The sequence below is a fragment of the Carlito syrichta genome, unplaced genomic scaffold, assembly GCF_000164805.1.
Source record: "Carlito syrichta isolate Samal-C Ts95f unplaced genomic scaffold, Tarsius_syrichta-2.0.1 Scaffold302257, whole genome shotgun sequence".
NCBI lineage: Eukaryota > Metazoa > Chordata > Mammalia > Primates > Tarsiidae > Carlito > Carlito syrichta.
In genome coordinates, this window is record NW_007246353.1 from 105,384 (window position 1) to 132,559 (window position 27,176).

At 43.7% G+C, this 27,176-nt stretch overlaps 1 protein-coding gene and 1 pseudogene across 2 annotated transcripts in view; both read left to right on the plus strand.

Moving 5' to 3' along the window:
- The first annotated feature begins 1,018 nt into the window (after positions 1-1,018).
- Positions 1,019-2,240, plus strand: LOC103258480 (annotated as a pseudogene). Its single transcript, XR_002481863.1, has one exon. The product of XR_002481863.1 is annotated as an E3 ubiquitin-protein ligase Mdm2 pseudogene (transcript).
- A 949-nt stretch (positions 2,241-3,189) lies between these two features.
- The window catches only part of DYTN (dystrotelin), a 50,296-nt gene continuing 26,309 nt past the window's right edge, over positions 3,190-27,176 (plus strand). The window contains exons 1-9 of the mRNA XM_008056147.1: positions 3,190-3,208; positions 9,337-9,411; positions 11,974-12,175; positions 14,072-14,157; positions 14,641-14,741; positions 16,552-16,623; positions 16,841-17,004; positions 22,953-23,064; positions 24,733-24,881. Of these exons, the coding sequence (XP_008054338.1) occupies positions 3,190-3,208; positions 9,337-9,411; positions 11,974-12,175; positions 14,072-14,157; positions 14,641-14,741; positions 16,552-16,623; positions 16,841-17,004; positions 22,953-23,064; positions 24,733-24,881 (980 nt within the window). The remainder of the gene's footprint in view (positions 3,209-9,336; positions 9,412-11,973; positions 12,176-14,071; positions 14,158-14,640; positions 14,742-16,551; positions 16,624-16,840; positions 17,005-22,952; positions 23,065-24,732; positions 24,882-27,176) is intronic.

A 27,176-nucleotide genomic window follows, 5' to 3' on the forward strand; every position in this document is an offset into this window, starting at 1 on the left:
TGCTTCTTAGAAACTCTCACAAAATTGGCCTTGTTTGATAAGAGGAGTGAGCAGGAGCCTTGTCATGGTGGAGTAGGACTGTCTAGTGAAGCTTTTCTGAGTGTTTTTCTGCTAAAACTCTGGCTAATTTCTCAAAACACTCTCATAATAAGCAGATGTGGCTCTGTGGCCCTTCAGGAAGTCCAGAAGCCACATGCCTTGGGCATCTCAAAACACTGTTGCCATGACCTTTGCTCATGATAGGTCTTCTTTGTGCCTGAATCACATCTACCCCTTGGTAGCTTTTGCTGTGGTTGTGCTTTGTCTTCAGGATAGTACTGAGAAAGCCATGTTCTATCTTCTATTACAGTCCTTTGAAGAAATGCTTCAGGATCTTGATCCCTCTTGTTTAAAATTTTCACTGAAAGCTCTGCTCTTGTTTGAAGCTGATCTGATAGCAACAATTTTGGCACCCATCGAGTGGGAATTTGCTCAACTTTAATTTTTCAGTCAGAACTGTGTAAGCTGAACCAGTTGAGATGTCTGTGGTATTGGCTGTTGTTTCTGCTGTTAGTTGTTTGTCCTCTTCAATTAGGGCATGAACAAGATAAATGTTTATCTCAGAAATGGATGTGGATGATCTGCTACAGGCTTCATCTTCAACATTGTCTCATCTCTTCTTAAGGTGAGTTTTCCATTTGTAAATGGCTGATTTCTTTGGGGCATTTTCTCCATAGACTTTTCATGAAGCATTAGTGATTTCATCCTTCTTCCACCCAAGCTTCACCATCAAATTGATGTTTGCTCTTGATTCCCTTTCAGCAGAATTCATGTTGCTCTTTTTAAATTCATATCAGCAGCTGCGGGGTTGAGGTGGTGATGGCGGGCAGCAGGCCCAAGGGTGCCCTGAGCCCCCAGTGAGGCCTGCGTTGTGCCTCGGCCCAGGGGGCCATGCTCCTAGGGGCCAGGGCATCCATCCAGCACACAGCCCGTGAGGCCAGGAGCCCCCTGAAGTCTCAAATGACCCCTGCAGTAAGACCAAAGCCATTGCTTTTGAAGTTGTTACAGTCTGTTGGTGCACAAAAAGACACACAATGAAAGAGGTTCTGTTTTACCTTGGCCAGTACATCATGACTAACCGCCTGCATGACAAAAAGCAGCAGCATATTATGTATTCTTCAAACAACCTTCAGGGAGACCTGTTTGGCGTGCCCAACTTCTCTGTGAAGGAGCACAGGAAAATATAGACACTGATCTACAGAAACTTGGTGACAGTTAACCAGCAGGAACTTGCAGTCTCTGGCACATCTGTGAGTGAGGACAGGTATCACCTTGCAGGCAGGAGTGATGCAAAGGACCCTGTCCCAGAGCTATAGGAAGAAAAGCCTTTGTCTTCACATGTGGCTTCCTGTTCATTTGCCTCATCTAGAAGGAAAGCCATCAGTGAGACAGGATCTTGATGCTGGTATAAGTGAGCATTCAGGTGATTGACTGGATCAGGATTCAGTTTCAGATCAATTTAGCGTAGAATTTGAAGTTGAATCTTTTGATTCAGAAGATTACAGCCCCAGTGATGAAGGACAAGAACTCTCCGATAAAGATGATGAGGTGTATCGGGTTACTGTGTACCAGGTGGGTGAGAGTGATACCGACTCCTTTGAAGAAGATCTGGAAATTTCCTTAGCTGACTACTGGACATGCATCACTTGCAACAAGGTGGACCCTCCCCTGCCGTTGCACTGCAACAGGTGCTGGGCCCTGCATGAGAACTAACTCCCTGAGGTCAAAGGGGAGGATGGAGGGATGCCCCTGAGAAGGCCATGCCGGAGCACTCAGTGCAGGCTGAGGAGGGCTTCGATGGTCCCAATTGTAGAAAGACTTCAGCGAGCGATTCCAAGGAGCCAAGTCCTGAGAAAAGTGATGAGAAGGTTGCACCAGCCTCCCAGTCGCAGGACAGCGAGGACTACTACCAGTCATCCATTTCAAGTAGCATCACTTGCAGCAGCCAGGAGGACTTCTGAGAGTTTGACAGAGAAGAGATGCAAGACAGGGAAGATGGCGTAGAGGCTAGCTTTCCTCCTCAACAGCATCGAGCTGTGTGTGATCTGCCAAGGTCGATCCAAGAACAGGTGTATCATGCATGGCAAAACCAGACACCTCATGGCCTGCTTCCCGTGTGCCAGGAAACTGAAGAAGAGAAACAAGCCCTGCCCGGTGTTCAGCAGCCCATACAGATAATCGTGCTAACCTACTTCCTCTAGCAGCCCCGCGGCAGCTCTCCTGACTGGAGGACCCCAGGCTCCTGGGCAGCATGAAGTATGTTTTTATTTACATATATCAAAGTGAGACTCATCTCATCCCAGAAAGAGTTCTTCTCTTTAGTGTAATTCCTCTCCCTACCTTAGGAGAGGAATCGTGAATACATTTACTTCCATTTAAAAATAAAAATAAAAGAATAAAAAAATAAATTCATGTCTCACACTTCTTAGTGCCTCAAACTAGATCCTGCTCAGACATGTTATAATAGGTTAGTATGATTTTATTTGGTGCAAAAAATTGAAATCCATGCATAGTTTCTCATAATATGCATTTTTCATGAGCTTTTTAAAGACTTCTTGTGTGTGTGTATGTGTGTAGTTTAAACAATAGTTGCAAGATGAGATGATGAACAAGATAGCTAATTGATCACTTTAAGAAAAATAAAATATTACCTGAATCCTATGTATACACACTTAGATGAATCTATAAATAGGTGTGTGATAAATCAATAGTATTTGTTAGAAATTTAATATGTGGAATTATTTAGCCTAGTGTTATTAGAAATTTAAGTACTAAGAGCTTCACATTTTTGTTCTTAAAATTCAGATAAATTTACATTTTTCTGAAGTGAGAATACAGTCCACTCTTAAGATTATAATGCCTCAAAGATTCTAAGTATTCACGATATTTGTTCCAGGAACTGTGCTCAGTCTTCTGCACAGTAAGGCCAGTGTCGGAGCCTCTGTCTGTGTTCCTCCTTTCATCATCCTGAGAAAATCCACAGCATCCCTGACACCTTGTGTCATGGTTCCTCAGGTAAAAGTGTTTGTGCAGTTGTCTTCTTGCTTCCCACTCTCATGCTCCCACTACAAAATCCTCTGCTTAAAAATGCTGATTCATTTCTAGCTGCAGGGACGCTCTTGCCATCTGCCATTCCAGAACATTAGTGACATGGACCCAGATAAACAAGGTGAGTGTTATTGTAAAGTTTGTAAACAAAAGAATGAGGTGCAGGTGTTGTATGTTCAGACCTTGGAGTTGCAGAAGAGTAAGTATTTGGCAAAATTCTATCTGAAAAAGAAACTGTTATTTGATTAAAGTGACTTTCTCTTCTAAAGAGAAATCCATCATATACTGAAGAGCTCTTGGTCTATTGTTTCCAAAGCACCCAAAATAATTTAACAAAATACTTGCTATCAATATAATTGCATCTTAAATTGCTATTCAAATATACAAACAGTGTTTTATCCTATTTTCATTTATACCCATAGTTTACTATTAAAATGACATCATGGTACATATGTTAATGCCAGAGATAAGTTCACAGTACTCTGTGGGCCCAAGTTGGGAGAAAAGGCCCCATAGCTGTCCCTGTGAATATGTGGTAATTGGATGTGAAGAAACCAGTTCTCCTTTCTTCTACCAACTCTGAAGACCAAGTTAGGCCTAGGGCAGGTCTGTGACATTTTCATTGCTGGATCTATTTACAGCTTTATTCCCCTAGCTAAAATCTAGATGGCTCATCTTACTTGTTTTATGCAAAATTCTATACAATCTCAAGTTGTTCATCTAAAACAGCATTGCAAGTGATTCCAGTTGTTTTGGGTTTTTCCAATGTGGGCCCTCATATTAATTCTCTCAACCTAAAGCAGCAGACCATCCCTTCAAAGCCATGCTGTCTCTCTGAAGCAGAGTTTCTCACAATCAGTACCATCAGGGTCTCCTGGAGGATTTGTGAAGATGCAGCACAGGTTCAGGATGGGGCCCTGGAGTGTACCCTTCTACCAGGTCCCCAGCAACGCAGGCATAGCTTGCCTGGGACACTTGGGGAACTGCTGGCCTGAAGCACCTACTTCTGGATTGTCAAACTAGACGATGGGTGGTTGAGAAGGAGGGAGTCATGCTCATCTCAGCATCTATGGAAATGAGCACACTTATGCAGCTAAGCAAAAATAGGAACACTTGGAAGCAAAGACGTTTCTCTGTCAGACGGCGTCCATGAACAAGAATACATGTGGCTTGTGCTGTTATTTCTTTAAGCATCTAAAACTTCTTTGCTCATAGCTCTAGGCATGATGCAGTCAGTGATTTCTTCCTCTCCTGAGTTTTTTCCACCATCAGAAACAATCTTAAGGCGCAGTCTTGAGGGAGCAGGTATAGTGGTGGCCCAACTGGCTATGTCCCCACTGTCCATGCCACATTCTGTCCCAGCTTGCCAGGACACACCACATGACTTCATCAGATGATGCTGCAAAGCAGAACCTGACAGGACTGTGGTGGGCCTGGCTGCAGAGCACCGTCTAGGAATGAGCAGATCCCTAGTCTGCTGATTTTCTGCATCTGAGAGGAACCAGGGCACAAGCACTGGTCCACATCCAGAGGAGAAGGGAATGCTGGGCATTGCACATTAAACCATCTCCACCCTATAACATTCACTCTCAATTGTCTTCCTTCTCCAGACCCGGGGCAGAGTTATTTCTGATTTCACCTCTCTTGAACACTGAATTAAAACACTTAGTTCTCAACTGAGAAATAAGGAAATAATGAATTCAGATTAAGTTTAGAGCAAATTGTAGGTTTGGGGGTATATTTTTTCCTGTTGGACAGAGAATGAAGAAAATGTAGAAGATTTTTAAACAGAATCTTTTGTTTTGGTAGCCCTTTTTAGGGACAGCCCACACTCGTCAAAGGTGTGTGTCTTCAAGTCATGACCACCTATTGATGGCTGGACATATCCAGGGAGAGGCAGCTGGTGTCACCAGCACTCCAGGTCAGGTCTGGCCAGACTCAGGGCATAACCATCTCTGTGACTTAGCATGACAGTTGAGGGCAAGAAATGTCATCTTCCAAACCAAAATCAGGTCACTGCAGTGTGGTATGAAGTTTAGACAGAGTTAAGTTCGGGAAGGAGTCACAACCCCCGCCCCCTGAGACAGAGAGGAACCGCTTACTCGGAATGTCTGGTCAAGACCCTGATCCAAGCAACTTGGGGCCACCACTTGTCAAGCTCTTTGCCTTGGGCTCTGGAGTCCACTTGAAGACAGGGAGACGCCATGTAGAGATGGCCACAGAAGTCCTTGGCATACTGGGGCTAATCTCCTGCGGGGGGGGGGTATACCAGGCAGCCACCCCTCCACTCAGGCACTGCTGGTGAGGGCAACCTGGAGACGCCCCATGCCCCAGTCCCAGGTAGGCTACTCCTCATTTTCCTGTCCAGGATTAGCCTCTCCAGCAGGAAAACACCAGGTTAACTCTTTGATGGACCTGTCTGTCCTATTAAACGAAGGCCTGAATTAGGGTGACTTCAAGGGTGTCCCTTAAACATAAAGAAACTGTTATACCTCCAAAGGAGTAAAAAGAGCTTAGACCTTGGGGCACACTCAAGATGGACAAGAAAACATCACCTTCCTATTCTTTAAATTCTCTCATTGCTGCAAGAAAAAGATTAATATCACCACAAATTATCCAGCCGCTTGTGTTTGAACCCGTGAAACTTCCAGCCATCCCTTATTTCACGTTTGCTCAGGGCCTGCTTAGCCAGGACCAAGAATCAGCCTGTTTTGGCCATAGAACTCCCAAGTGCCAGTCACTAACTCCCCACTGCCTGAGTCTTATCAACTCACCATGATAAATTTGAAGGTGGTTTATTTTTCTCAAGGTTCCTTCCCTGCATGTGATAAACTCGAGTAAGTCTTGGGCTCCAACCCTGCCTGGAGTGGGCATTCTGGATGTGAACTCTCTTTCCTGGGAATCTGTTATCACAAGGAGTGTTGGAGATACAAAGTTGCCTGGCATCTCTTTCCACAGTCTGACTAGCTCCTCCTCCACTCCCACCTACTTTGTGCACATCTTACCTGTTCCTCGAGTCTCCGCCCACAGCAGGTGAACTGTCCTCACTTCATAGAGAAAACAACAGCCCTGACATGACCCTTTCCCTACACCCATTTCATGTCCTCTCCTTTCTCCCAGGGAGCGAGGAGCAGCCTTCCTGCCGCATGCACTGCCTCCCACCCCACGTGGTACCCATCCAGCGTCTCTACCCAGTGGAGTGCATGAGTTAGCAAAAGCCCCAGTTGTTTGTGATGAAAACTTAGCTCAGGGAGACTTTATTAACTCACAGAGTTCGTAGCCCAGAAAAGGATCTAACGTGGTAACTGCAGTTAGTAACAAAGCACTATGTTCTTGAAAAATGCTAAGAGAGTAGATTTCTTTTCTTTCTTTTTTTTTTTTTTTTTTTGAGTCAAAATCTCACTCTGTTGGAGTTGCAGAGGCACGCTCAGGGCCACCACTGCCTTCACCTGCTGGGCTCAGACAATTCTCATGTCTCAGCCTCTTAAGTAGCTGGAACTACAGGCACACACCACCACTCCTAGCTACTTTTTAGATTTTTTTTTTTTTGGTAGGGACAAGATCTTACCATGTTTCCCAGCCTGATCTTGAACTGCTGGCCTCAAGCAATACTCTCACCTCAGCTTCCCAAAGTGCTGGAATTGCAGGTGTGAGCTACCTGGCCTGGCCTAAGAGAGTAGATTTTAAGTGTTCTCACCAAAAAAAAGAAGAAGAAGTTATGCATATGTTAGTTAACTCATTAACAAATTCCACAATGTAGATGTATTTCTAAACAACATGCTGTATGAGACAAATATATACAACTCTTATTAGTCAGTTAGATTAAATAACCAAGGAAGGACTAGCTTGCCCAGGCTCAGATATTGTCACCAGGAAGTGGTTTCTCCAGCTCCAGGTTCATCTCTGCTCACTGTTGTATGATTTCATTCTCAAGCTAAATAACCTGATAAGAGTGTAACTGCTGTACCAATTTGCAATTCCAAGTTCAAGTCCAGCAGAAAATAAAAATAAAATAAGTCTGCTTCCCTGGTACCTTGAACAGAGTCCTGGAACAGTTTCCTTGGCTTGAGGTTTGCCTGATTTGGACCCAGACCATCTCATGGAATCAGGTTGGGGGAGGTGGGTCACTGGAAGAAAGGAAAATAAATGCTGGATGCCCAAGGGATGAGGTGCCCACCAAGATTGACTGTACTATCTCCGACTGCACCTGGATCCCACTCTTGACCCACAGCCTCTTCCCTCCTTCAGTTCCCCGTCCCGGACCAGCATAGACAGTATGGAACCTCTCCTGCCTTTGGAAACTGATGTTGATTTCATGTGTTGATCCAGCTGCGGTTCTTTTGCCTTCCCTCCAGGTTAAAGATCGTGAAATTTTGTCTGCTTTTATATTTCTATTTACCCTGTGTTCATTGCTCCATCCTCTGCAGTTTGATTTTCACATTCATGACTCTGCTGAAACTGCTGTTGCAGAGACCTTTAATAATCATTTAATCAGACCAGGCTCAGTGGCTCAGCCTGTAATTCCAGCACTTTGAGAGTCCAAGGTGAGTGAATTGCCTGAGTCTGTGGGTTTAAGACCAGCCCAGGCAACTTGGTGAGACCTCGTCTCTACAATAAATTTAAAAACTTAGCCGGGCATGGTAGCCTGTGCCTGTGGTTCCAGCTACTAGGAAGACTGAAGCAGAAGGATCTCCAGAGCCCAGCAGGTCGACACTGGGGTGACCGTGAGGGTGCCACTACACTCCAGTTTGGGTGATGGAATGAGACTCCAACTAAAAAAATTATCATCATCATCAAGCTAATCATAAAACACAAAATCAATAAATTTCCTTTCTACCCATCACTTTTCAACATTGACTTGCCTCAGATTTACCTCAAGGCCCTGTTAAGGTGCAGGTCATTGGGCTTCACCCCTGGATTCTGCAGCTGAAGACTCAGAGTTTTGTCAGAAGTTGTATTTACAGCAAGTTCCCAGGCCACACTGCTGCCACTGGCCCAGAAACCCTGCTGTGAGAACCAGGCTCTACCCCAGTGATAACCAGTGGGCACAGGCCATTTTAGGGGACTAAACAAACTAAACAATTAATGTATGAGACCCGATAAAGTTTTACTGAACGACATTACAGATAGATGAGTAAGTGGAAGGTAGACTCTGGTTTTTGTTATGTCACGATCTGAAGGCTGATCCTTTCCATCTCAAGTAACAGAAAGTTCTGCTATGAGATTGCTCTATGCCTCTTAAACAAAATGAAAATCAAATTCAGAGGACTGATGAAACAGATTTAAAATTCTAAATCCTCAAGGGAAGTACAAGAGACAAGCAAGCATGCTACCTACATTTTCTTACTCAAGTTATAAAAATACCTTATGAAGAGTGCATAATAATCTCTGCATATCTGACATAGAAGCTGAAGATCAAAAATAAATGAATCTTCCTAAAAGAAAAGGAAGGACAGGAAAGGAATGTGGCTGGCTCTGGGCTCCCTTCTCTCTACACGGAAATGGGCAAGCATATACCCAGGGTCTGGAAGGGCTCAGAAATTTGAGTCTCGCTGCATTGCCAATGGTGAGGACTCTCAAAAGAAGGTGTTAATGATTCTTTTCTGATCATGCAAATAACATACTCTTCACAAAAACTTAGGTGATATTGACAAACAGGAAGGAAACAACTGCAAGTACTATATATAATTCAAGTACTTGGTGATGTCCACTGTTCACAAGAGGATGGGCAGCCCTAGAAGTTAAGCACCATAGGGTGGGCATCTTTATCAGATGAGTTGACTGCTGTATCTCAAGGGTCTAGAATCATGCCAGGGCCATGTAGTAAGAGCTCAATAAACACTTGCTAAATGGTCGAGTGAATGGAGGGCTTTGAGGTTTTTTCACTTATGCATAAATGCATGTGTCCACATATAGCTAGAAAATATTAACAGAATCGAGTTTATATTCTACATATAGTTTTTGTCCTATTTGTTTCACAAGACCAGTGCCTTTTTAATAAAAAGTGGATGGATTGATGGAGGGCCACTCCGACTTTTGTGGACTTGGAGGGTATTCTTCAGGGTCACTTGCATCCCTGGGGTAGTGTGAGTCTGTTTTTGTTTCCAGATAGGAAAAAAGAGCTAAAAAAATCTCGAAACCTGTACAATAGCATGTAAAATAGCATGGCCTCTAGGATTTCCTTCCAGGATGTGGGATTCACACAATGAGATGGTCCTTTTCCCATAATATGTCATGTTTTCTTTACAGATGCTCCTAATAGCATTGAGAATTCCATTTATAGAACAGCTTTCAAGTTACGATCTGTGCAAACTCTGTGCCAACGTAAGTACAGTTGTCCTTGGAACATTTGACGTAACCTGACCTGCATATTGTAAACTTCATTGAGAAACAAGAACTCTCCCACGCAGTGACTGCTGGACTCAAGAAGGCTGTGCCTATGCAATGAGTTGGTTTAAACTAGAGAAGATGACAGGGTGGAGCAGGGGACATTGTGTGCATTCAACACACAGACAGCTAAACTGGCAATAAAAAATGATGTGGATGATGATTTAAACAATTTGGAAGGCAGTTTTTCCATTTGGCTTCTAGAAAACTTTCCTGTTTATCTTTTCAGGACACCGATATTGACACAAAACAAAATTACAAAAAAGAAAAGTTAGTTAGAATAAGTACTTATAGATTTAAGTATGAAAATTTAAAATTTCTCCTAACGTAAGATTTTCATTTCCAAGTTGTAATCTCTTATCTATATCTGAATATGCAAAAGTAGGTTCAAATGAATAATAATCCATAGACTACAAATTTTAATACTCTTTTGAGAATTCTCTGAGAATTCCTTTTCCATTAAATTTACATTTCATTGAATGCTATGGTTTTCTTTTCTTATACTATTATCTAGACAAAATAAGGTAAAATATAGTCAAAATATTTATCCTGTGAAAATTCTCCAAAATGAAATAAATTGGGCCCTAGCTGTGAAAAACCCCAGACATTCAGCATATCTAAAAGTTATCAATTTCTCACAAATTATTTACTGCATTAAAAAATCGCTTCATGTGAAACTCTCTGAAAAGTATCACATTGAACCTAAAAGAATTGTGTTATATATATGATATTTCTATTGATATCTTATATGCTTTAATATTTTTAAAACTATTTTTCCATCTGCCTAAAAAAGTTATATAGGGCAGTGGTCTTCAACCTGGTCTTCCCAAAGTGTGTGTGAGGTAGGGCATGAGAGGGTCAGCAGGGTGGGAAGAGGGGTCGAGGGGCAGGATGTCTCAAGTACATCCTCAGCGGGGGCTCCATATTTCTCTGTCTTCCATACTGTCCTGTGTAGCAGGCTCCTGTGGAGAAGAAAGTTTTGGCTTTGCAGACATTTGGTTTACATCACTGCTCTAGAAAAATGAACTGGCTTATAGCTATTTTTTATTATTCTAGAAATAGACAAAAGGCAGAATTTGCTCACTAAAAATTGACTCCCTGACTGTAAAGGGAGAATTTCTCCCTTTAGAGAAAATTAGCAGCAATTGTCCTCGTAAGTCTCTGTCATGAATGTCTGAGTAGATCCCACAGTGTAATTTTAGGATGTACATTTTTTATCATTTTGTTGTCCCTAGCGTCAGAAACAGTGAATATAAATAACATTCTTAGGAACTATTAACAACATTCAAAATCAGTGGTTGAAAGAGTCTTCCTAGAAAAGATATCCAAACAAAAATTTGAAAACAGAAAAGTTCTAAACACTAAGATAAGGCTTGACGGAACCCAGGTAGCAGACCTGAGCTCACCACTGCCATGTCCTGTGGGGAAGTGGTGGGTGCCCCTCTTGTCTGGCCTGGTGTGATGTGGAACTCTCAGTCGAGGTGATAGGTTTTCAGAATGCAAGGGTTTATGACCTGTACCACCTGCAACTGGGCTTTTATTTAAATCACATCCCGAAAACCTACTCCTGCATTCCTTAGACACTCCTCCTGAAAGCAATAGCAAAGGATAAATATAAATGTTTATTACACTTGCTGGATTTCTTCTCTGTGAGGTTGATTTACAAAGTGAGAGCAGACCAAGTTTTGTGGTTTTGTGGGCAAGAGAGTTGTAAACAGTTTGTGATGTCCCCTCTCAGTTGGGCAAGCAGCTCTCTATTCATTTTGCCTGTCATCCTCTCTCTTCATGAGAAGTTACAAAGTGCTCTATTACCTTCTTGAACCTTCATTGCCTTGTAAAAATTTTAGGAGAAGATGGTTAAAAAATATATTCAGTGTAAGAAGTAAGCACTCTAGTTGCCAAGTGCCTTCTCTAGATAATACTACTGATAGACAAAGATTTTAAGAGTGATACCACAGAGTGCTGGATTAAAGGAGTCTCCTAAGTCAGTCATTGCTCGTTTATAAAGATTAGTGGGCTTTCAATCAAGGAAACTGCATTTGAACACACCACATTGCTCTGAACCCAGGCTGCAGACAGGAAAAACCGTATTTGAACTGAAAGTTACATTTGTTCAATCCATTTCCCAACAAGTATAAACACATTTCCCCAACTTTTCACTGCGGTGTCCTAACTTTCTTGGAAAGCACATTTTTCAGTTTTCTCACTTCCCATTTTAACTTCACTCTATAAAACAGCATCCTAGAAAGTGTCCTGGTAATGATGTTATAACTATGCTTTACTAACAGATGTACTTTTCCAAAATCAAACGAGCAGTCAGAATAGCAATACTTGAATTCTGCACAAGAGATGTGTGCCCCAAGGGTAGACATACTGAATTATCTTTGAGGAAAATAGTTACAACAAAAAGTCTTGATAAAACCCTAAATGAAATTAGCTTTATTTGAAGTCTTTGCTCCCACCAGAAGATGAGGCTCGCTCTTCATGTGCTTCCTGCAGTGGACCTAGTTGACAGTTCCCTGATCCAGCACGTCCTGCTGCGCCAGAGCCTCCGGGCCACAGGAGATCATGCCCTCCCAGCATGGCAGCTTCTGCAGGCACTCCGAGAGTTGTTCCAGAGGGTTATGGAGGAACAGCCAGGACAGGTGCACCCCGGAGCTCCAGAACTTACCCTGAGCCTGCTCACAGCCATATATGACAGGTGAGGAGAGAATGTCATGCTGTGGCCTCCACAGCAATGCTGAGTTGTCCCTGGTCATTCAACACTCGGTGAGGTCTAATATCCACGTGGGGTTAGTATGAAAGATGCCTTTTTTTGTTCTTCCCAAATGTATTCCTCATTCAGGAGAGGAACAAATAAGTGAATGCTCGTCAGCTTTTCTAATATAAATGATCCATGAGTAGTAAAGGGGGAGATTCTGCATGACTCTTTCTTCATACAGAGGCACTCTTATTCTAGAGAAGCATTCACACATGCAGAGTGACTACACTCTGAATATAAGGGAGAACCCCGAAAAAAACTGGAATTATTTTTAGGAGGGCAAACCCCTTATAGTACAGGCTTCCTTTGCTAGGTAATTATCCTAGGAAGTCACCTCCATGCTAACGTTGTTGTGAAAGGCTGCTTTCAGCGTCGGTGAACTTTTTTTTTTTGAGATCCTTTCAGTGCATTTGTCCATTTTATCATGGGAGATTTATTAACGCATCTGCCCACACTACACTGAGTGTTCAGCACTTTTTGACCAAAAATGGTATGACCCCCATGCCCCACCCTCCCTATTCCCCAATCTTGCCCCAAGTGACATTTTTTTGTTTCCCTGGATGAAGAAAAGTTCTGAAAGGGAAGCATTTTGCTGATGTGGAAGAGGTGACACAAAAACCAGAAACACTAAAAAAAGGCATAAAAATTGATGAACTCAAAAATTGTTTTGAGCAGTGAAAAAAAGTATCTTGATAGGTGTATTGCATCAAACAGAGAGTACCTTGAAGGTGACTAAAGTTTAAGCATGTGAGAATAAGTACCTAATTTTCTATAAATAAATTCCGGATTTTTTGAGTCCCCCTTGTATATGTGGAAAACCACACTCCACCCCTGAGTCACCAACAGCTTCTTTCTTTGCTCACTTCTTTGTTCTCCATGATCACTTTGCTTTGTTTTTTAAATTAGAATAAGGCTGACTCACCTGTGTGCAGATGGCTAGCCTATAAACCAGTGTAGAACATGTCCAAGGGTTGCTCATGTGTGCCCTGGAATGAATAGTTCTGCGTGTGTGTATGTGTGTGTGTCACTAAACTATGGGGTTTACATCCCTCTGATCCACCCCAATTTGGCCTGCCTCGTATAGTCTTGACTCATCCTTTAGAATGAACTTTTTAAAAATCACCAAAAAAAAAAAAATTGCAGTGAATACAGACATTTGGAAAGTAGAGAAACAGAGTAAAGAGGAAAGCCAGCACGACCCATCAGTCCACCTCCCCCATGAAGGCAAGTCTCTACCACTGGGCAACTTCTTGCAGATGTCTTCTTTCCTAGTTTATTAGTTATTTTTTAGTTTCACCAAGAATATATAAACACATTCTCAAGGCATTTTTTTCACGATTCTACCTCCTTAAACATTAAGCTTCCAACCATCATTCCTGCCACCCAAGCCACCAGCAGTCCTCCTGCCTGGACTAATGAGTGAGTGAGAGGCAATCAGGCTCTGGATGAGCCTATGAATGGGTGGGATTTTATTTTTGCATAAATATTTGCTCCTTGCCTGCCAAGATTCTTGTCTCTGTTTGGTTTCCAGGCAGATGAGGCCTAAGAATGAGGCTCCCTGGCCGTAGGATACAGGATATCCCCAGGCTTGGTGCAGTACTCAGCACAGAGGAAACACCCAGCAAATACTCTAGGAATGAATGAATGAACGAATGGTGGAACATGTTAACTCGGCATTCTGTCCTGCTAAGTTCTGGGTAACAGATAAGAGGCTGTGAAAAGCTGGAACTTACAGCACCCTGTCAGAAACGCCCATGAATATAGTTCAGTGTCTCTAACCCCTACACCGAGGGTAACCTGACCTGCCCATGCGTGTCTATGTTTTGTTGTCAGCAGCACAGGAACTGGCTTTCTTCGGCTTGTGCCTGCAGCTGCTGCCCTGCTAGCCCTCTCGGGGGACAGCCCACTTACAAAATACAGAGGTAACACAAAGGGTCTGTGTGTCCTGCAGTGCATGACCCCAGCCCAGCCTGCCATCTTCTCCTCCCCTGCCACCTGTGGTTCCTGTTCAGCAAGCATGTTCAGGGAAGACAATGGTTAAGATGGGAGAACCTGGAATTGCTTGAGATTTACGACTCCTATTTGCTCATGTCTTGGTTGGTCTTGATTTTTATTTGTTTAGGATTATCAAGACACCAGTAATTCTCACAGTTTTAGAGAGTGGGAAACCTCCCATCTCCACTTACCACCCTGTGGTCTTCACAGGTGTGCAGGATTCCCGCGGTGAATGTAAATGAGCTTCATTGGATTATCTAGCTTGGAGGCCTCCAATACAGAGAGCTAATAATCAAGAATGTCCTCTCCCCATCCCCCTTCATTGCTACAGCCTGTCACGTCAGAGCACGTAGTCCTCAAAGGCACATAGTAAGTATTTTATTTAAAGACTTCTTTCCCCATGTGTCCAGCTCTTTTTCAGCTCTACGCAGGAGGCAGCTGGGGAGGTCACAATTTCGGGGCACGCATGACTCGCCGGGCTTTGAGAAGCCTGCTCACAGATCTTCAGCAGGTAGACCCTAATACTTAAGAATTCCACACTTGTCTTCATCAACTAGCCACATCTAATCTACAGAATCTGGTGTTTACAGTGTTTATTGCACCTTTATATGGCTTCTCTCTGTCTCCCTCTCTACATCCTCTTCTATTACCTGAGTAGAGGCCCAGTACCTTCAGATTCACCTGGCATCATTGCCAGCTAACTAGTTCCAACTCCAGCCTCCCCTTCCCTAACTCCTCTTCCACACTGCAGCCAGTAACCTTTCACAAAGGCAAATGTCACCCCCATGCCCAACACCCGTCACTGGCCATTTATGTATTGGATAAAGCCAATATCTGCAGCCAACTTGCTCTTCTGTTCTTGAGCAAAATATCAAATCTCAATCACTCCTTTTTTAATTTAGCTTTTAAAATATTTAACTGGTAATTAGAAATAGTATATATTCAAGGTATATAGCATGAATATTTGGCATTCATTTACATTATGTAATTATTACCACAATCTAATTAATTGACACATCCATCACCACCTGTAACTACCATTTTGTGGGAACAGGGATTTGAGGACACTTACCTGATCTGTATCAAATTTCAAGCAAATGATACAACGTTGTAGCTATAGTCATCATGCTGTGTGCTACATACCCAACACATCTTATAACTAGAAGTTTATGCCTTTTAACTGACAGCCCCTCACTTTCCTGAACCTCTAGGCCCGGCACACACAGAATATGCTTTCCTTCCCTGGTTTGACAGTTTTAGCTCCCACATATAAGTGAGATCTTGCAGTATTTGTCTCTCTCTGCCAGATTGATCTCACTTAACATCCCCCAGGCTCATCAATGCTGAAGCAGATGACAGGATTCCCTCTTTTTTTTAAGGCTAAGTAGTACTCCGTTGCGTATGTCTACAACATTAAAAATCCTTCTGTCTGTTGAGGAACACATAGGTTGCTTTCTCATCTCAGCTGTTGTGGATGGTGCAGCAGTGAACTTGGGGTGCAGTTGTCTCTGAAATTGATTTTGTTTCCTTTTGCCCTTTGCTTTAAACAGGCAGGAATGATTACCACTCTACCCCAGAACCTGACATTTGTTAAAATGACACGATAGGAAACTGTTCAGAAGGGCTTTCCTTAAGCCTCTGTAAGCTTCAAGATGGTGTCACCATGATCTGCATTTCACGAAGGAGCAAGAGTAGGAGAGTTTACAAAGATTCCAGATTATAAGACATGCACCCACAGAAGGAAGCAGCCTCCTTACCCCCATGGCCGGATCTTCTCCCCTCACCCTTCTGCTTCCCGTATATTCATCTTAACCCAGACATCATACACACCTACATTCTCTCCTGCTGCCCCCTGGCTTCAGGTCATGCTCACATTCCTTGGGCTGCTGACCCCGGGGTCTCAGGTTCCCGTTTCTTCTTCTTTTTTATTAATTAATTAATTTATTTATTATAAAGATGTAGGGTACAATTCAGGGTTAGGTATACAAATATTGATCATGCTGGTACCCTTGTTGATGAGGTATGCCCCTCCCTGCCCTAGCAGTTTTCCCTAACTGCCAGTCCCACCCCCCCTTCCCCTGACGGTTTTCCGCTACTGCCAATTACTTTCTTATGGCATTATAATTGTTCAAGGTCACCTTATGAGTGAGAACATATGGAACTCATTTCTTTGTTTTTGTGATAAATCACTGAGTAGGATCGACTCCAAATCCATCCAGTTTACTACAAAGTCCATATATTTGTCCTTCTTTATGGCTGCATAATATTCCATTGTGTAAATATATATCTTCTGACACCTGACCCAAGGTTGCCTCTTGCAGATCCCTATGGTGGTGGGGGAGTGCCACTCCCTATGCTCAGTGGACAGTGCTATGCGCAGCTGCTTCCTTGGGGTGAGTCTTGCAATTGGCCCTGGAGCTGGCGGGGGTGCAGTTTGCTGACTGCTTCATCCACAGACCTGCCACTGCTCCCCACGGCACCCTGACAGCCAAGTTGGGAAGCAGAATGGCCCTGGCTCACAGGATGAGCTTCCTCAGTGGAGGGGGCAGATCAAGTCGGCAGAGGCAATAGAAATGTCTCAGGACAGCGGCAGCATGCATTGTCTTCCAGGTACTGAGCCCAGCAATCAAGGAAGAGAAGTTCTTGTCATGGGTACAGTCTGAGCCCCTCATCCTCTTGTGGCTCCCAACCTGCCACCGCTTGTCTGCTGCAGCCACAGTGACCCACCCTGCCCGATGCAGGGTCTGCAGGACCTTCCCCATCACGGGGCTGAGGTATTGTCCCAGTCATGTGGCCCCATCCCTCCAGGCATTCTCCACAGGGCCTAGCATTGAAGCTGCATCTCTTCCAGTTCTTTCTGAGGTCTCCTCACACATCCTGGCTCCACTGACTTTTTTGGCTCAATAATTCCCAGTCTGGGGCATCCTGGTTGGTAATAGATGTCATCTTCTATAATTGACGGACTATTACTTTTCTTCACAGACACGTACTCTGACTAGCAGACCCCCCAGTGTGGACATGCCAAGAAGTGTGCTGTGCGAGGGGGATATTGACTATTGTTCCCCAAAAAGCGTCTTAAATATTTTGGAGCCATGAATAATAATAATAATAATGTCTTTTTTTAATGTTGAGTAAATGCTAATAGTGGTTCACACGGGTCGTTTCATTTAACATGTTATAAGCCTACACACAAGGTGGCACCGTTAGCCCCAGTTTGTAGAGAAGTTAAACAACTTCCTTATGTTCCCAGCATCCTCAGGTGGCTGGGCCTATGACCTCAACTCCAAGCCCTGCTCTGAGACACCAATACTGCACTACTTTCTGCATAGATGCGAACAAAGTCTCAGACCCAAAGGAGTAACTGTGGTTGTAAGAGCAGCTTGGGATGGCACCCTCTCCACCCAGAGCACAGGGTGGTGTGAGCACTGACTTCTGAGGTGGGGGGGTACAGGTCTTGCCACAGCTGTGAGGATGAGTCAGAATCCCACCTTAGAGAAGGGTGCTGTGCATCTCTCATCAATGAAACAGTAGGGAAGTAAAGTTAGAGTTCTTATTAAGGAATTGGGAGGAGGGAAAGAAGCTACCAGGTCCTGGCCAGGTGTGGAAGGCCCCATTGTTCATGACAAGGAACCCAAGTGTGAGGCTGCAGATGCAGAGGGTCCACAGCACTGGGACACCCAGGATAAAGTCAACACTGTGTGCCCAGAAGGAGGAGTGGCCAGGGGGCTCCAGGGCTGAGTCTTGTCTCTGTTGTTCCCCACTTCCCATACAGCCTAGCCTTAACCAGCCCACAGTTTAAATATGCTCCCACAGACATAAATTAGATTACTGGGTACACTATACAGATGGAAATCCAGTTTCAATTTTGCTGAGAAAATGGATTGGGTTTGCAGAGACTCTGTAAGGCACAGTGACACTTCACTCATGAAAACTCTGCAAATGACTGAGCTTTAAACAAGAAAACGTATAAGTAGACAGGACTCATGGAAACCAAGCAAGCAGGACCAAGGAAATCTCCACACAACATGAACACATATTCTTTGTACGGGGCAGTGGAGGAAACTGAATGTGACTTACCATGCCATGTGCATATTACTACCATTGCACATTATCACCACTGAGCCAGCAAGCATTAGTTCAGGGGTCTCTACAAGCCCTGCACAAGGTCAGGCATAGAACCAATGTACCTGATCTGCAATGATATAAAACAAAACTTCACATTAAAATATTTTTTCAAAATTATTGTATGTAACATAAAGCAGATATTATCCCTATTCTATAAAAGACCAAAAGTGAGTCTCAAAGAGTTTGAGTGACTTACTCAAACTCACTCAAGTCTCAAAGAGTTTGAGTGGCTTATTCAAAGTCATTCAAGTCACCTAAAAAATAGCCAAGGCAAGAAGCGCCACACTTGGGATCTTAGAATATGTCCCTGTCTGTTAGAATGGGACTCAGACTCTTAGAATGCCTCCGTGTGAGCTGTCTTTCCTCCTAGACATCCAGGGAGATGAACAGCTGTCATATACACAGAACTGGGTGACCTGGGCAAGGCTTGTAACCTCTCTGGACCAAAATTTCTTATGACAGAATAAGGAGAGATAGATCAAAGGATGCCTCTATTAGCTTTAACCTTCTGCATGTATTAAAAATTGCCTTGGATAATCTAAGCTCATGACCCATGAGGCACCCCTTTCTCACGCACCAAAGGTAGTTTTAGATCACAGAGGAGCACAGAGTTCAAGGACAGGGTCAACATATTGTCCCAGACAAGCCAGCCATATGGTAATGCTTGACAGAACAGCCAGCAAGATCAGCTTATCAAATAATCCTTATAAAAATAATTTATCAACACATCGCTTCTGCACTAGACCGGAGTCCAGTCTCTTTCTTTCTCTCTCTCTTTCTCTCTTCTTCCCCCCAATCGCCGATGCCATCTCCACCTTTGGGGTACTCTGAACCCGGCTGGAGCTGGTCCCCAGCAGCCACCCAGCCTGGCTTCCTTTTTTTTTTTTTTTGAGTTGGAGTCTCACCCTGTCGCCCCGACTGAAGTACAGTGGCTGCTCCCGGCCACTGCAGCCTCGACCTGCTGGGCTCTGGCGATCCTTCCGCCTCAGCCTTCTGAGTAGCCAGAATTACAGGCACGTGCTACCATGCCTGGCTAATTTTTTGATTTATTGTAGAGATGAGGTCTCGCTGCCCAGGCGGGTCTCGAACCCGCGGGCTCAGGCAATCCATTCACCTCAGCCTCCCAAAGGCGCGGGACTACAGGCTGAGCCACTGAGTCCAGCTTGACTGACCCTCCTTCTAATGACTGGCCTTCCTTCTAATGAATGCCCCAGTCACTGACCCTCAACTGGGAACGATGACTCAATGACTAGTCCACCTCCGTGATGGTGCCTCAGTGACTGGCTTTCCTCTGAAATGGATGCCTCAGTGTCTGGCCCAACTCAGGGATGGGTACCCCAGTGTCCTGCCATCCTATATGATGGGTGAATCTTTAACTGTTCCTCCTTCTCTGACGGGAGCCTCAGGGAATAGCACTCCTCTGCGATTGGTGCCCCTGTGACTAGATATTCTTCTGTGATGATTTTCTCAGTGACGGTCCTTCCTTTGTTATTGTGCCTCAGTGACATGTCCTTCTAATTGGTACCCCTGAGACTGACTTTTCTCTATGCTAAATGCCCTGGTGACTGGCTTTCCTATGGAATGAGTGACAAAGTGACTGTCCCACCTCTCTGATGGGGTCACAGTGACTGGCCCTCCTCTGTGAATTGTGCTTCATTCACTGGCTTTCCTCTGTGATGGCGTCCCAGTGACTATTCTTTCTCTGTAATGGGTGCCACAGTGACCAGACCTCCTCTGTGATGGGTTACCTAGTGACTGGACCTCCTTTGTGATTGGTTTCTCAGTTACTGACTGGCCTCCTATTGGATGCTTTAGTGACTGGTCCTCCTCTGTGATGAGTGCCTCAGTGTTGGGCCTCCTCTGTGATGGGTTACTCAGCGACTGGTCCTTCTCTGTGGTCAGTTCCCCAGAGACTGACCCTCCTAATGGGTGCTCCAGTGTCTTGCCTCCTTTGGATGGTTCCTTTAGTGATTCGCTATCCTCTGTTTTGGGTGCATCAGTGACTCATGCTCCTCTATGATTTTTTCCCCAGTGACTGGCCTTTCTTCTAATGGGAGTCCCAGTGACTGGTCCTCCTCTGAGTTTGGTGCTGTTGTGACTGTCACGTCTCCGTGATGGGTACTTCAGTGACGGACCCTCTTCCGGTATGGTTGGGTGCTTCATTGACTGGCCCTCCCTTGGAATGGGTAACTCGCCATCCTATGTGATGGCTGCAGGTCTGACTGTTTCTCCTTTGTGATGAGAGTCCCAGGGATTAGCACCCCTCTGTGATGTGTGCTCCAGGGATTAGCCATCTTCTGTGGTTGGTTTCTCAGTGACTAACCTTCTTCAGTGACTTGTCTGCCTCCTAATTGGTGCACCAGGGACTGGCTATCTTTTGTAATGCTTTCCCTAGTGACTGGCTTTTCTATCAGACTGCTGCAAAAGTCGCATGCCCACCTCAGTGATGGGTGTCGCATTGACTGGCTCTGCTCTGTGATGTTGCCCAGGGAATATTCCTCATTAAAAAAAAAGAATAATTTGTCATGTTGTATGTTTCCTTGAAAAGGGAATGCCTTTCAATTCATGAGTGTTGAACTATTTCCAAAGTTTTGTAAACATTTTGCAAGGCCAGGAAGATTGGGTTTACCAGTCCCATTTTTCGTGTTGAAGAAACGAAGTCATTCATTCAACTTCATTCAATGAACATTCATTGAAACACTGCCGTGCATGCTGTGAGGAGTGATTGTGGCATGAGAGTCCTGACTCAAGCGCCTGCTCAGCGGTCGGGTCTAGCGGGCTCTATTCAGATGGCAACCAGGCTTGACATCTGCTCCTGCCACTTACCAAGTGATATGGAACTTTGTGCACTTAAACTATCTTTGATCCAGCTTCCTTGACTGTAAAATGAGGGTGATAGTGAGAACACCTGAAAGAAGTCTCATGGGCATTAACTGAGTTGACTCAAGTGCTCTCCTCCCTGGAAAGTGCCCAGATGTCAGCTGCCACCATTGTCACTTCACATTTCATGTGGCCTCCTACTGGGGACTCAGAGTTGGAAGCGCTGCCATGAGCAGAGCTGCTGAGGACTGATCTCAAGGACTTTACATCTCTTGCTCTGCCTCCAAGTGATTTTTGTCAGACTGTCAAGACCTTCCACCATTGGTCTCAGAAGCTGTCCATGTGTCCCCCTCTGCTCTTCAGGGCTGTCAGTGGGTCTGATGGGTTTGATGCCCTCTAAACCCTTCGTGCTCCTCCCAGTCCCCACCACTCCCTTCCTCTTCTTCTTCCTGCCTAGGTTTCATTGCTGTCACCTCTGGCCCAGTCTTTCATATGTCATGAGTCTCACTTGCTCCAGGAAAACCTTTCAGACCATGCCAGTCCACGGGACCCTTCTTCTCTCCATTCCTAGCTTAATTTTCATGCCTTTCATTTGGCACTTAATCACACAGCACCTAATTTTGCTAGTGATTACCTCAAGCTTCCAAGTCAAAATTTTGTGGAAAGATAGGAAATTCGGAGAGCATCATACTTGTTTCATATTTCTTTTATGGTAACTTTTATGACAGGTTAAAAGGTCAGAGGTTTACAAGGAAAGATGAGTAATACAGATGAGGAAAGTTGGCTGGGTGGGGGCTGTGGCCAGCATACGTGTCCATGTCCAGGCTAAAAGGAGTTGCTACCACTGGGTCCTGGTCAGCTGTCACCATTGAGAAGACAAAGCTTTGTGCCACACCCACTGCAGTCAGAGAAGAGAATTATAGTATTGGGGAAAATGTACACTTCCATGACACTTTACAGATAAACAACATGATCCTACTCAGACACCCTTAAAGCTACTGGCTCCTGATGGCTGGACTCACCAGGCCTCCTCAGTGTCACAGTGTCTTCAGGGTGTTTTAAGACCCCCTCCTCCTAGAGTGTCTCCAGAGCCTCTCTTCTGCTTCTGGCCACAAGGAGAGTTTAGCTGTAGCATTTGTGAAAGAGACCCTCCAGTGTGGACATGCCAAGAAGTGTACTGTGCAGGTTCCCAGCTCCACTTTCGTTCTTTCCTCCAGAAAGAACGAAACTCTTAGAAAATGACAAGAGCTTGTTTTTAAATTCCTTATCTATGGCTTAATCTTCTCCCAGCACCAAGCAGGAATGGAGTTCCAATATTATCATACCTTGCAAATTTTAAAGAAAAACCCAAATTTGATTTTATTGACATCTGCTTTTAGAAGTTGTCAATATGTGAATGCATCGTGCACTGTGCAGTCCATGGCTCAGACCTCACAGCTCATCCTCAGGTTGGTAGCCCAACTCTCTGATTCTGTCTCCTCAGTCCCCTATGTACAAAAGGCACTTGGCACTAGGGGATACATCAGACTTCAGTACCATAGTTTACATGGCATTAGTATAAAGCCATGTAAAAATGCTATCACATGAAGATTTATTTGATTAAATAAGTATATAAGAGTCATTTAATAGTCCTATAAAGTTAGGAGAAGCTTCATGCTTCCTTGATAGCTCAGACATCTTCTATATGTTTTGGGGTGATCATTCTCCACTGGTACATTCTTTCGTTTAAAGACTCACCAACTAGTAACATAAGCTACACTTCTATTGTAATTGGCAGATACCGCTGTCTGAAGTGTCTCAACTTTGACATCTGCCAGGTGTGTTTCTTGTCTGGTCTTCACAGCAAGTCCCACCAGAAGTCTCACCCTGTGGTTGAACACTGTGTTCAGGTAACGTCTAATGTAACACACTAAGGGACTCACTGGTCAAGTCAGTATGAACTGTAGCTGTCAGAAAACATTCTCAAATTCAAGACTAAGCAAGTGGCACACTCAACTTTAAGTAAGTCTCAATAACATAAGCTTTCTTAGGCTTTTTCTTTCTTCTTCTTCTTCTTCTTCTTCTTCTTCTCCTCCTCCTCCTCCTCCTCCTCCTCCTCCTCCTCCTCCTCCTCGTCCTCCTCCTCCTCTTCCTCCTTCTGATTTAGAATTACAATCTCACTCTGTTACCCAGTCTGGAGTGCAGTGGCATGATCGAAGCTCAGCACGACCTCGACCTCCTGGACTCAGTCAATCCTTCTGCCTCAGCCTCCGAAGTAGTTGGGACTACAAACATGAACCATTGCACCCAGCCACATTGTAGATTTTAATAAAAACTTTTGGATACAAGGAAAGGCCAAGCAGAGTCCAGTCTAAAGCCGTTAATTCCATACTCTACTGAAAAAATATCTGTGAGGAGTTGGGGGGAACACTGGAAATGGGTATGAGTGGAAAAGAACAGGATTGTGATTTGGTAAAAATAATGCACCAAAGCTTCTAGTTGTTAGTGTATTTTTGGAAACTTTTTTTAAAAAGCATATGTTTTCCAAAGCCCTAAATTTTAAATACTTTTTTTCTTTAGGAAAAAAGAAAGATTATTATCTCAGTTTTGACTGAAAGAATATATAGCTAAAACTTCACAACTACCTTTCAACTGTTTTCTTAAAGAAAATTATAAATACCCAGCAAAAGAATTCATTCTTGCTAAGTAGAAAGAAAAATGAGATAGTACATTTTTTTTAAAAAGCAATTTTAATTTTTCACAGAAAGAACATTTTCTTTTCATCACTAAGTTCTTCTGAATCTGTTTCTCCATGCAGATGGTAACCCCCTCGAGTACCACATGGTGAAGGATGTGGACTAACTCTTTGTCAAGGACAATTTTCTCTCATTCTTTCTTTAGCATGAGTGGACCACAAAACTAAGTGCCTGGGTCTTGTCCAGTAATTTCCAGTGGATGTTGCCTTACTAACCTGCGTTGACCCAGGTCTTCAGGAATGTAGACCTGTGAACCATCTTCCTGTCTGAAAGCTGGAGCTTATCTATGTTAGAGTGACATCATGTCGTCACTTCACCATCACTCTTCAAATTTCAAGTGCTGAAAATTTTACAATGAAGCCTCTCATTCCTTGTTTCCTTTTGGCAGAGGCTCTTACCTGGGTTAGAAGCACCTCAGGTGGTTCGTGAATTCCCTGAAATTGCATACAGAATTTCATGTCTCAGTATTTTTCATAAGTTTTCATCCAGTTCTCAGGGGAATCCACAGCCCAGTATGAGCACCATGGCTTAGTCCCCTCTCGTCTACATATAGCTTTAGAATTCCAAATGGCCTGAGCCTTCTAGGGAAAAGAATGCGTGAAGGAGTTGAGGTGTTTAATTTGGAGACTCATGCCACATGTATGTTCACATGGAGAGAGTGTGAAGAAATTCAGGGAGCAAGGACATCAGTTTTTTTTGGGGGGGGGAGCTTAACAGAAAAAAATTCCAAGAATGTTTATGGTGGCCATGCCACCCATATAAGGAAAGAAGACTCTGTTTAGACTGATTGACACCCTTTCTCGTGTTGACTCTTTCAACAAGATGTCAGCAAAGGAGAATGCAAAGCTTGTCTTTAGGACCCTCAGAAACAACCTGCTCCAGGGACACTGCAGGAGGAAGGAAGCTACCAGAAGGCAGAGGCTGCTGGACCAGGTGACCCTGAAGAGCATGGCTAACCCTGCGCCGGCCAGGTGAGTGTATATGTGTGACAGTCTCAGAGCCCTGGGTGTTGGCTCACCCAGTCAACCCCAGTCTTATTAGTGAGAATGATCCTGCAGAAGCTGGCGGTGGCTGGGGAGGGACTTGAGACCTTTTCTCCCACTAGAAATGCCTTTAACTTTAAAGAACTAAGAGGCAACATGCCATGTAGTGACCCATCAATCCTTTAGGGTTATTTCTACAGCTAAAGGTGTCAGAAAGACACAACAGATTCTTATTATTAGAATATTTAGATAGCATTGTTTCATATTCCTAGTCCTTTGCTGGTTTGTTTTTGAAAGCCTAATTCAGAATAAATATTTTACTTTTTTTTTTAAGAAAGGGAAAGAAAGACACTCAGCTTTCTACCACTCACAGATGGTTACTAGTCACATTTCAGTGCTAACAGAACAGGGATTATGCTACAGATACAGTGTTTCATTCTTCTTTTCATTCACATTAAATGGAGAGCACGTCCTGTGTTACTTATTTCCAGAACATCACTTTTAATAGTCTTACTCTCATCCTTATTGGGAAGTGCCACAATTCACAAGCAATCTCTTATCGTTGTACATATTAGTTATTTTCAAATTTTGCCCTCAAAATTCTATAGTTGACATACCAATACATGTGTCTTTCAGCATACTTTTATGATGTTATTAAGATATACTCATTCAGGTAAAATCACTGAGTCAAAAATTGTGAGCTTTGTTAATTCTAAAAATTCAGAATGCCCAAGTGTGCTCCCAGGGCCCTCCAACCACCCCAGTGTTTAAAATCACTGTAACCTACCTGACCACCACCCTAAGCATGACTTTTAAAGTCTTCATGACCTTAATTTTTGAAGTAACCACTTCTAAAATAGTAGAAGGTAAAGGAAAGAGATGCTGTTTCTTTTGGTGTATGATCATTATATTTTTGAGAGAGAAAAAAGATATGTTCACTTGCATTTTGCCTACTGGGACTATAAGAATAGATCATTTAAATCAGACTAGTATTCATTTATTAATTTCTTTTGTAAACTCTCTAATCTTTTTCTCAGACATGTACCAGCAGATTTCCAATTCAATCCCAGACCCCTATTTCTGTGACCATTTTGTTGCTACTCTATAGTTTGCTGTAATTTAAGTACATTTTTACAGCTCCTTAAAAGATAGAGTACATAATGACCTCACAGTTTGACACCATTTATTATCCTGTGTCACACGTATTTAGCAGGTTGTTTACAAATACCAATAATTAAAGCTAGAGAATCTTGATATCATCTTGGTGTATACCTTTAATATAGCACAAATAAATTAAATTTAAAAATAAAAACAAAGAAATCAGATGCCAGTTTATCATTATTCTTCAAGCCAGTCATTCGCCTTTCACTATGAGAGTAACAATAAACAGGTCAATAAGTGCTTGAGTCTTGCCTAAATTCCTATACTATCATAGGCAGGACACAGAGACCCAACTCCCACGGGCATTTCTTTTTGACCACTGAAGATGGCTGATCTTTTGCACGTCTTCAGCACCCACTCATCTTCCCCAAACCCCCAGACCCTCCTTTATCTCGTCCCCCCATCCCTTTCCACCCCCCACTGTCTTCTCATTGTTCTTAAGCACTGTCTTCTCATTGTTCAAAATCAGAAAGCTGGAACACGACAGAAGTCACTGCACGCTTGGTCTACCAAGCTCACCTCCCAGCCTTACCCTTCTTCTGCAATCTCCACAGCCCAGCCCTGATTCTGCCCCCATAAGACGAAGTCCAATTTAATGTCCCCTTCCCATCATTTAAGATTTGTCAGTTTGTAATTACACATTTCTCTGTGTGACTATCTGACTGCTGCCTGTCCTCCCCCTTGGCCGAAAGCTCTACCAAGAAATCTGGTTTCACTCATGCTCATAACTTCTAACATCCAACTCGTGAGTGTGTTGAGACAACTCCACTCATCAGCAAATCTTGTTGGCTACTACACTGGTTTCAGTCCAGTGTCACCTCTCACTGTGGTCCTCCAATTTAAATTTGTCACCTAAGTTTCTACTAAGTCCTCACTTTTCTCTTCTGGCTCTCCTTTTTTTTTAAATCTTTAGTACTTAAAACTTCCAACAAAGGCTTGAAGGAGGTGAGGGACTAAGTCACACAGACACCTGAGGAGAGCGGGGAGGTCCCCAGCACCAACTAGAGCTCACCTGTAGGCCCAGAGGACAGCAGGAATCTGCAAGGCTGCAGAAAGAGGGGGCAAGTGACAGGGAAGGGTGGGAAGTTGGGAGGAAGGTAGAGGGTGTTGGAGGGCCTGCAA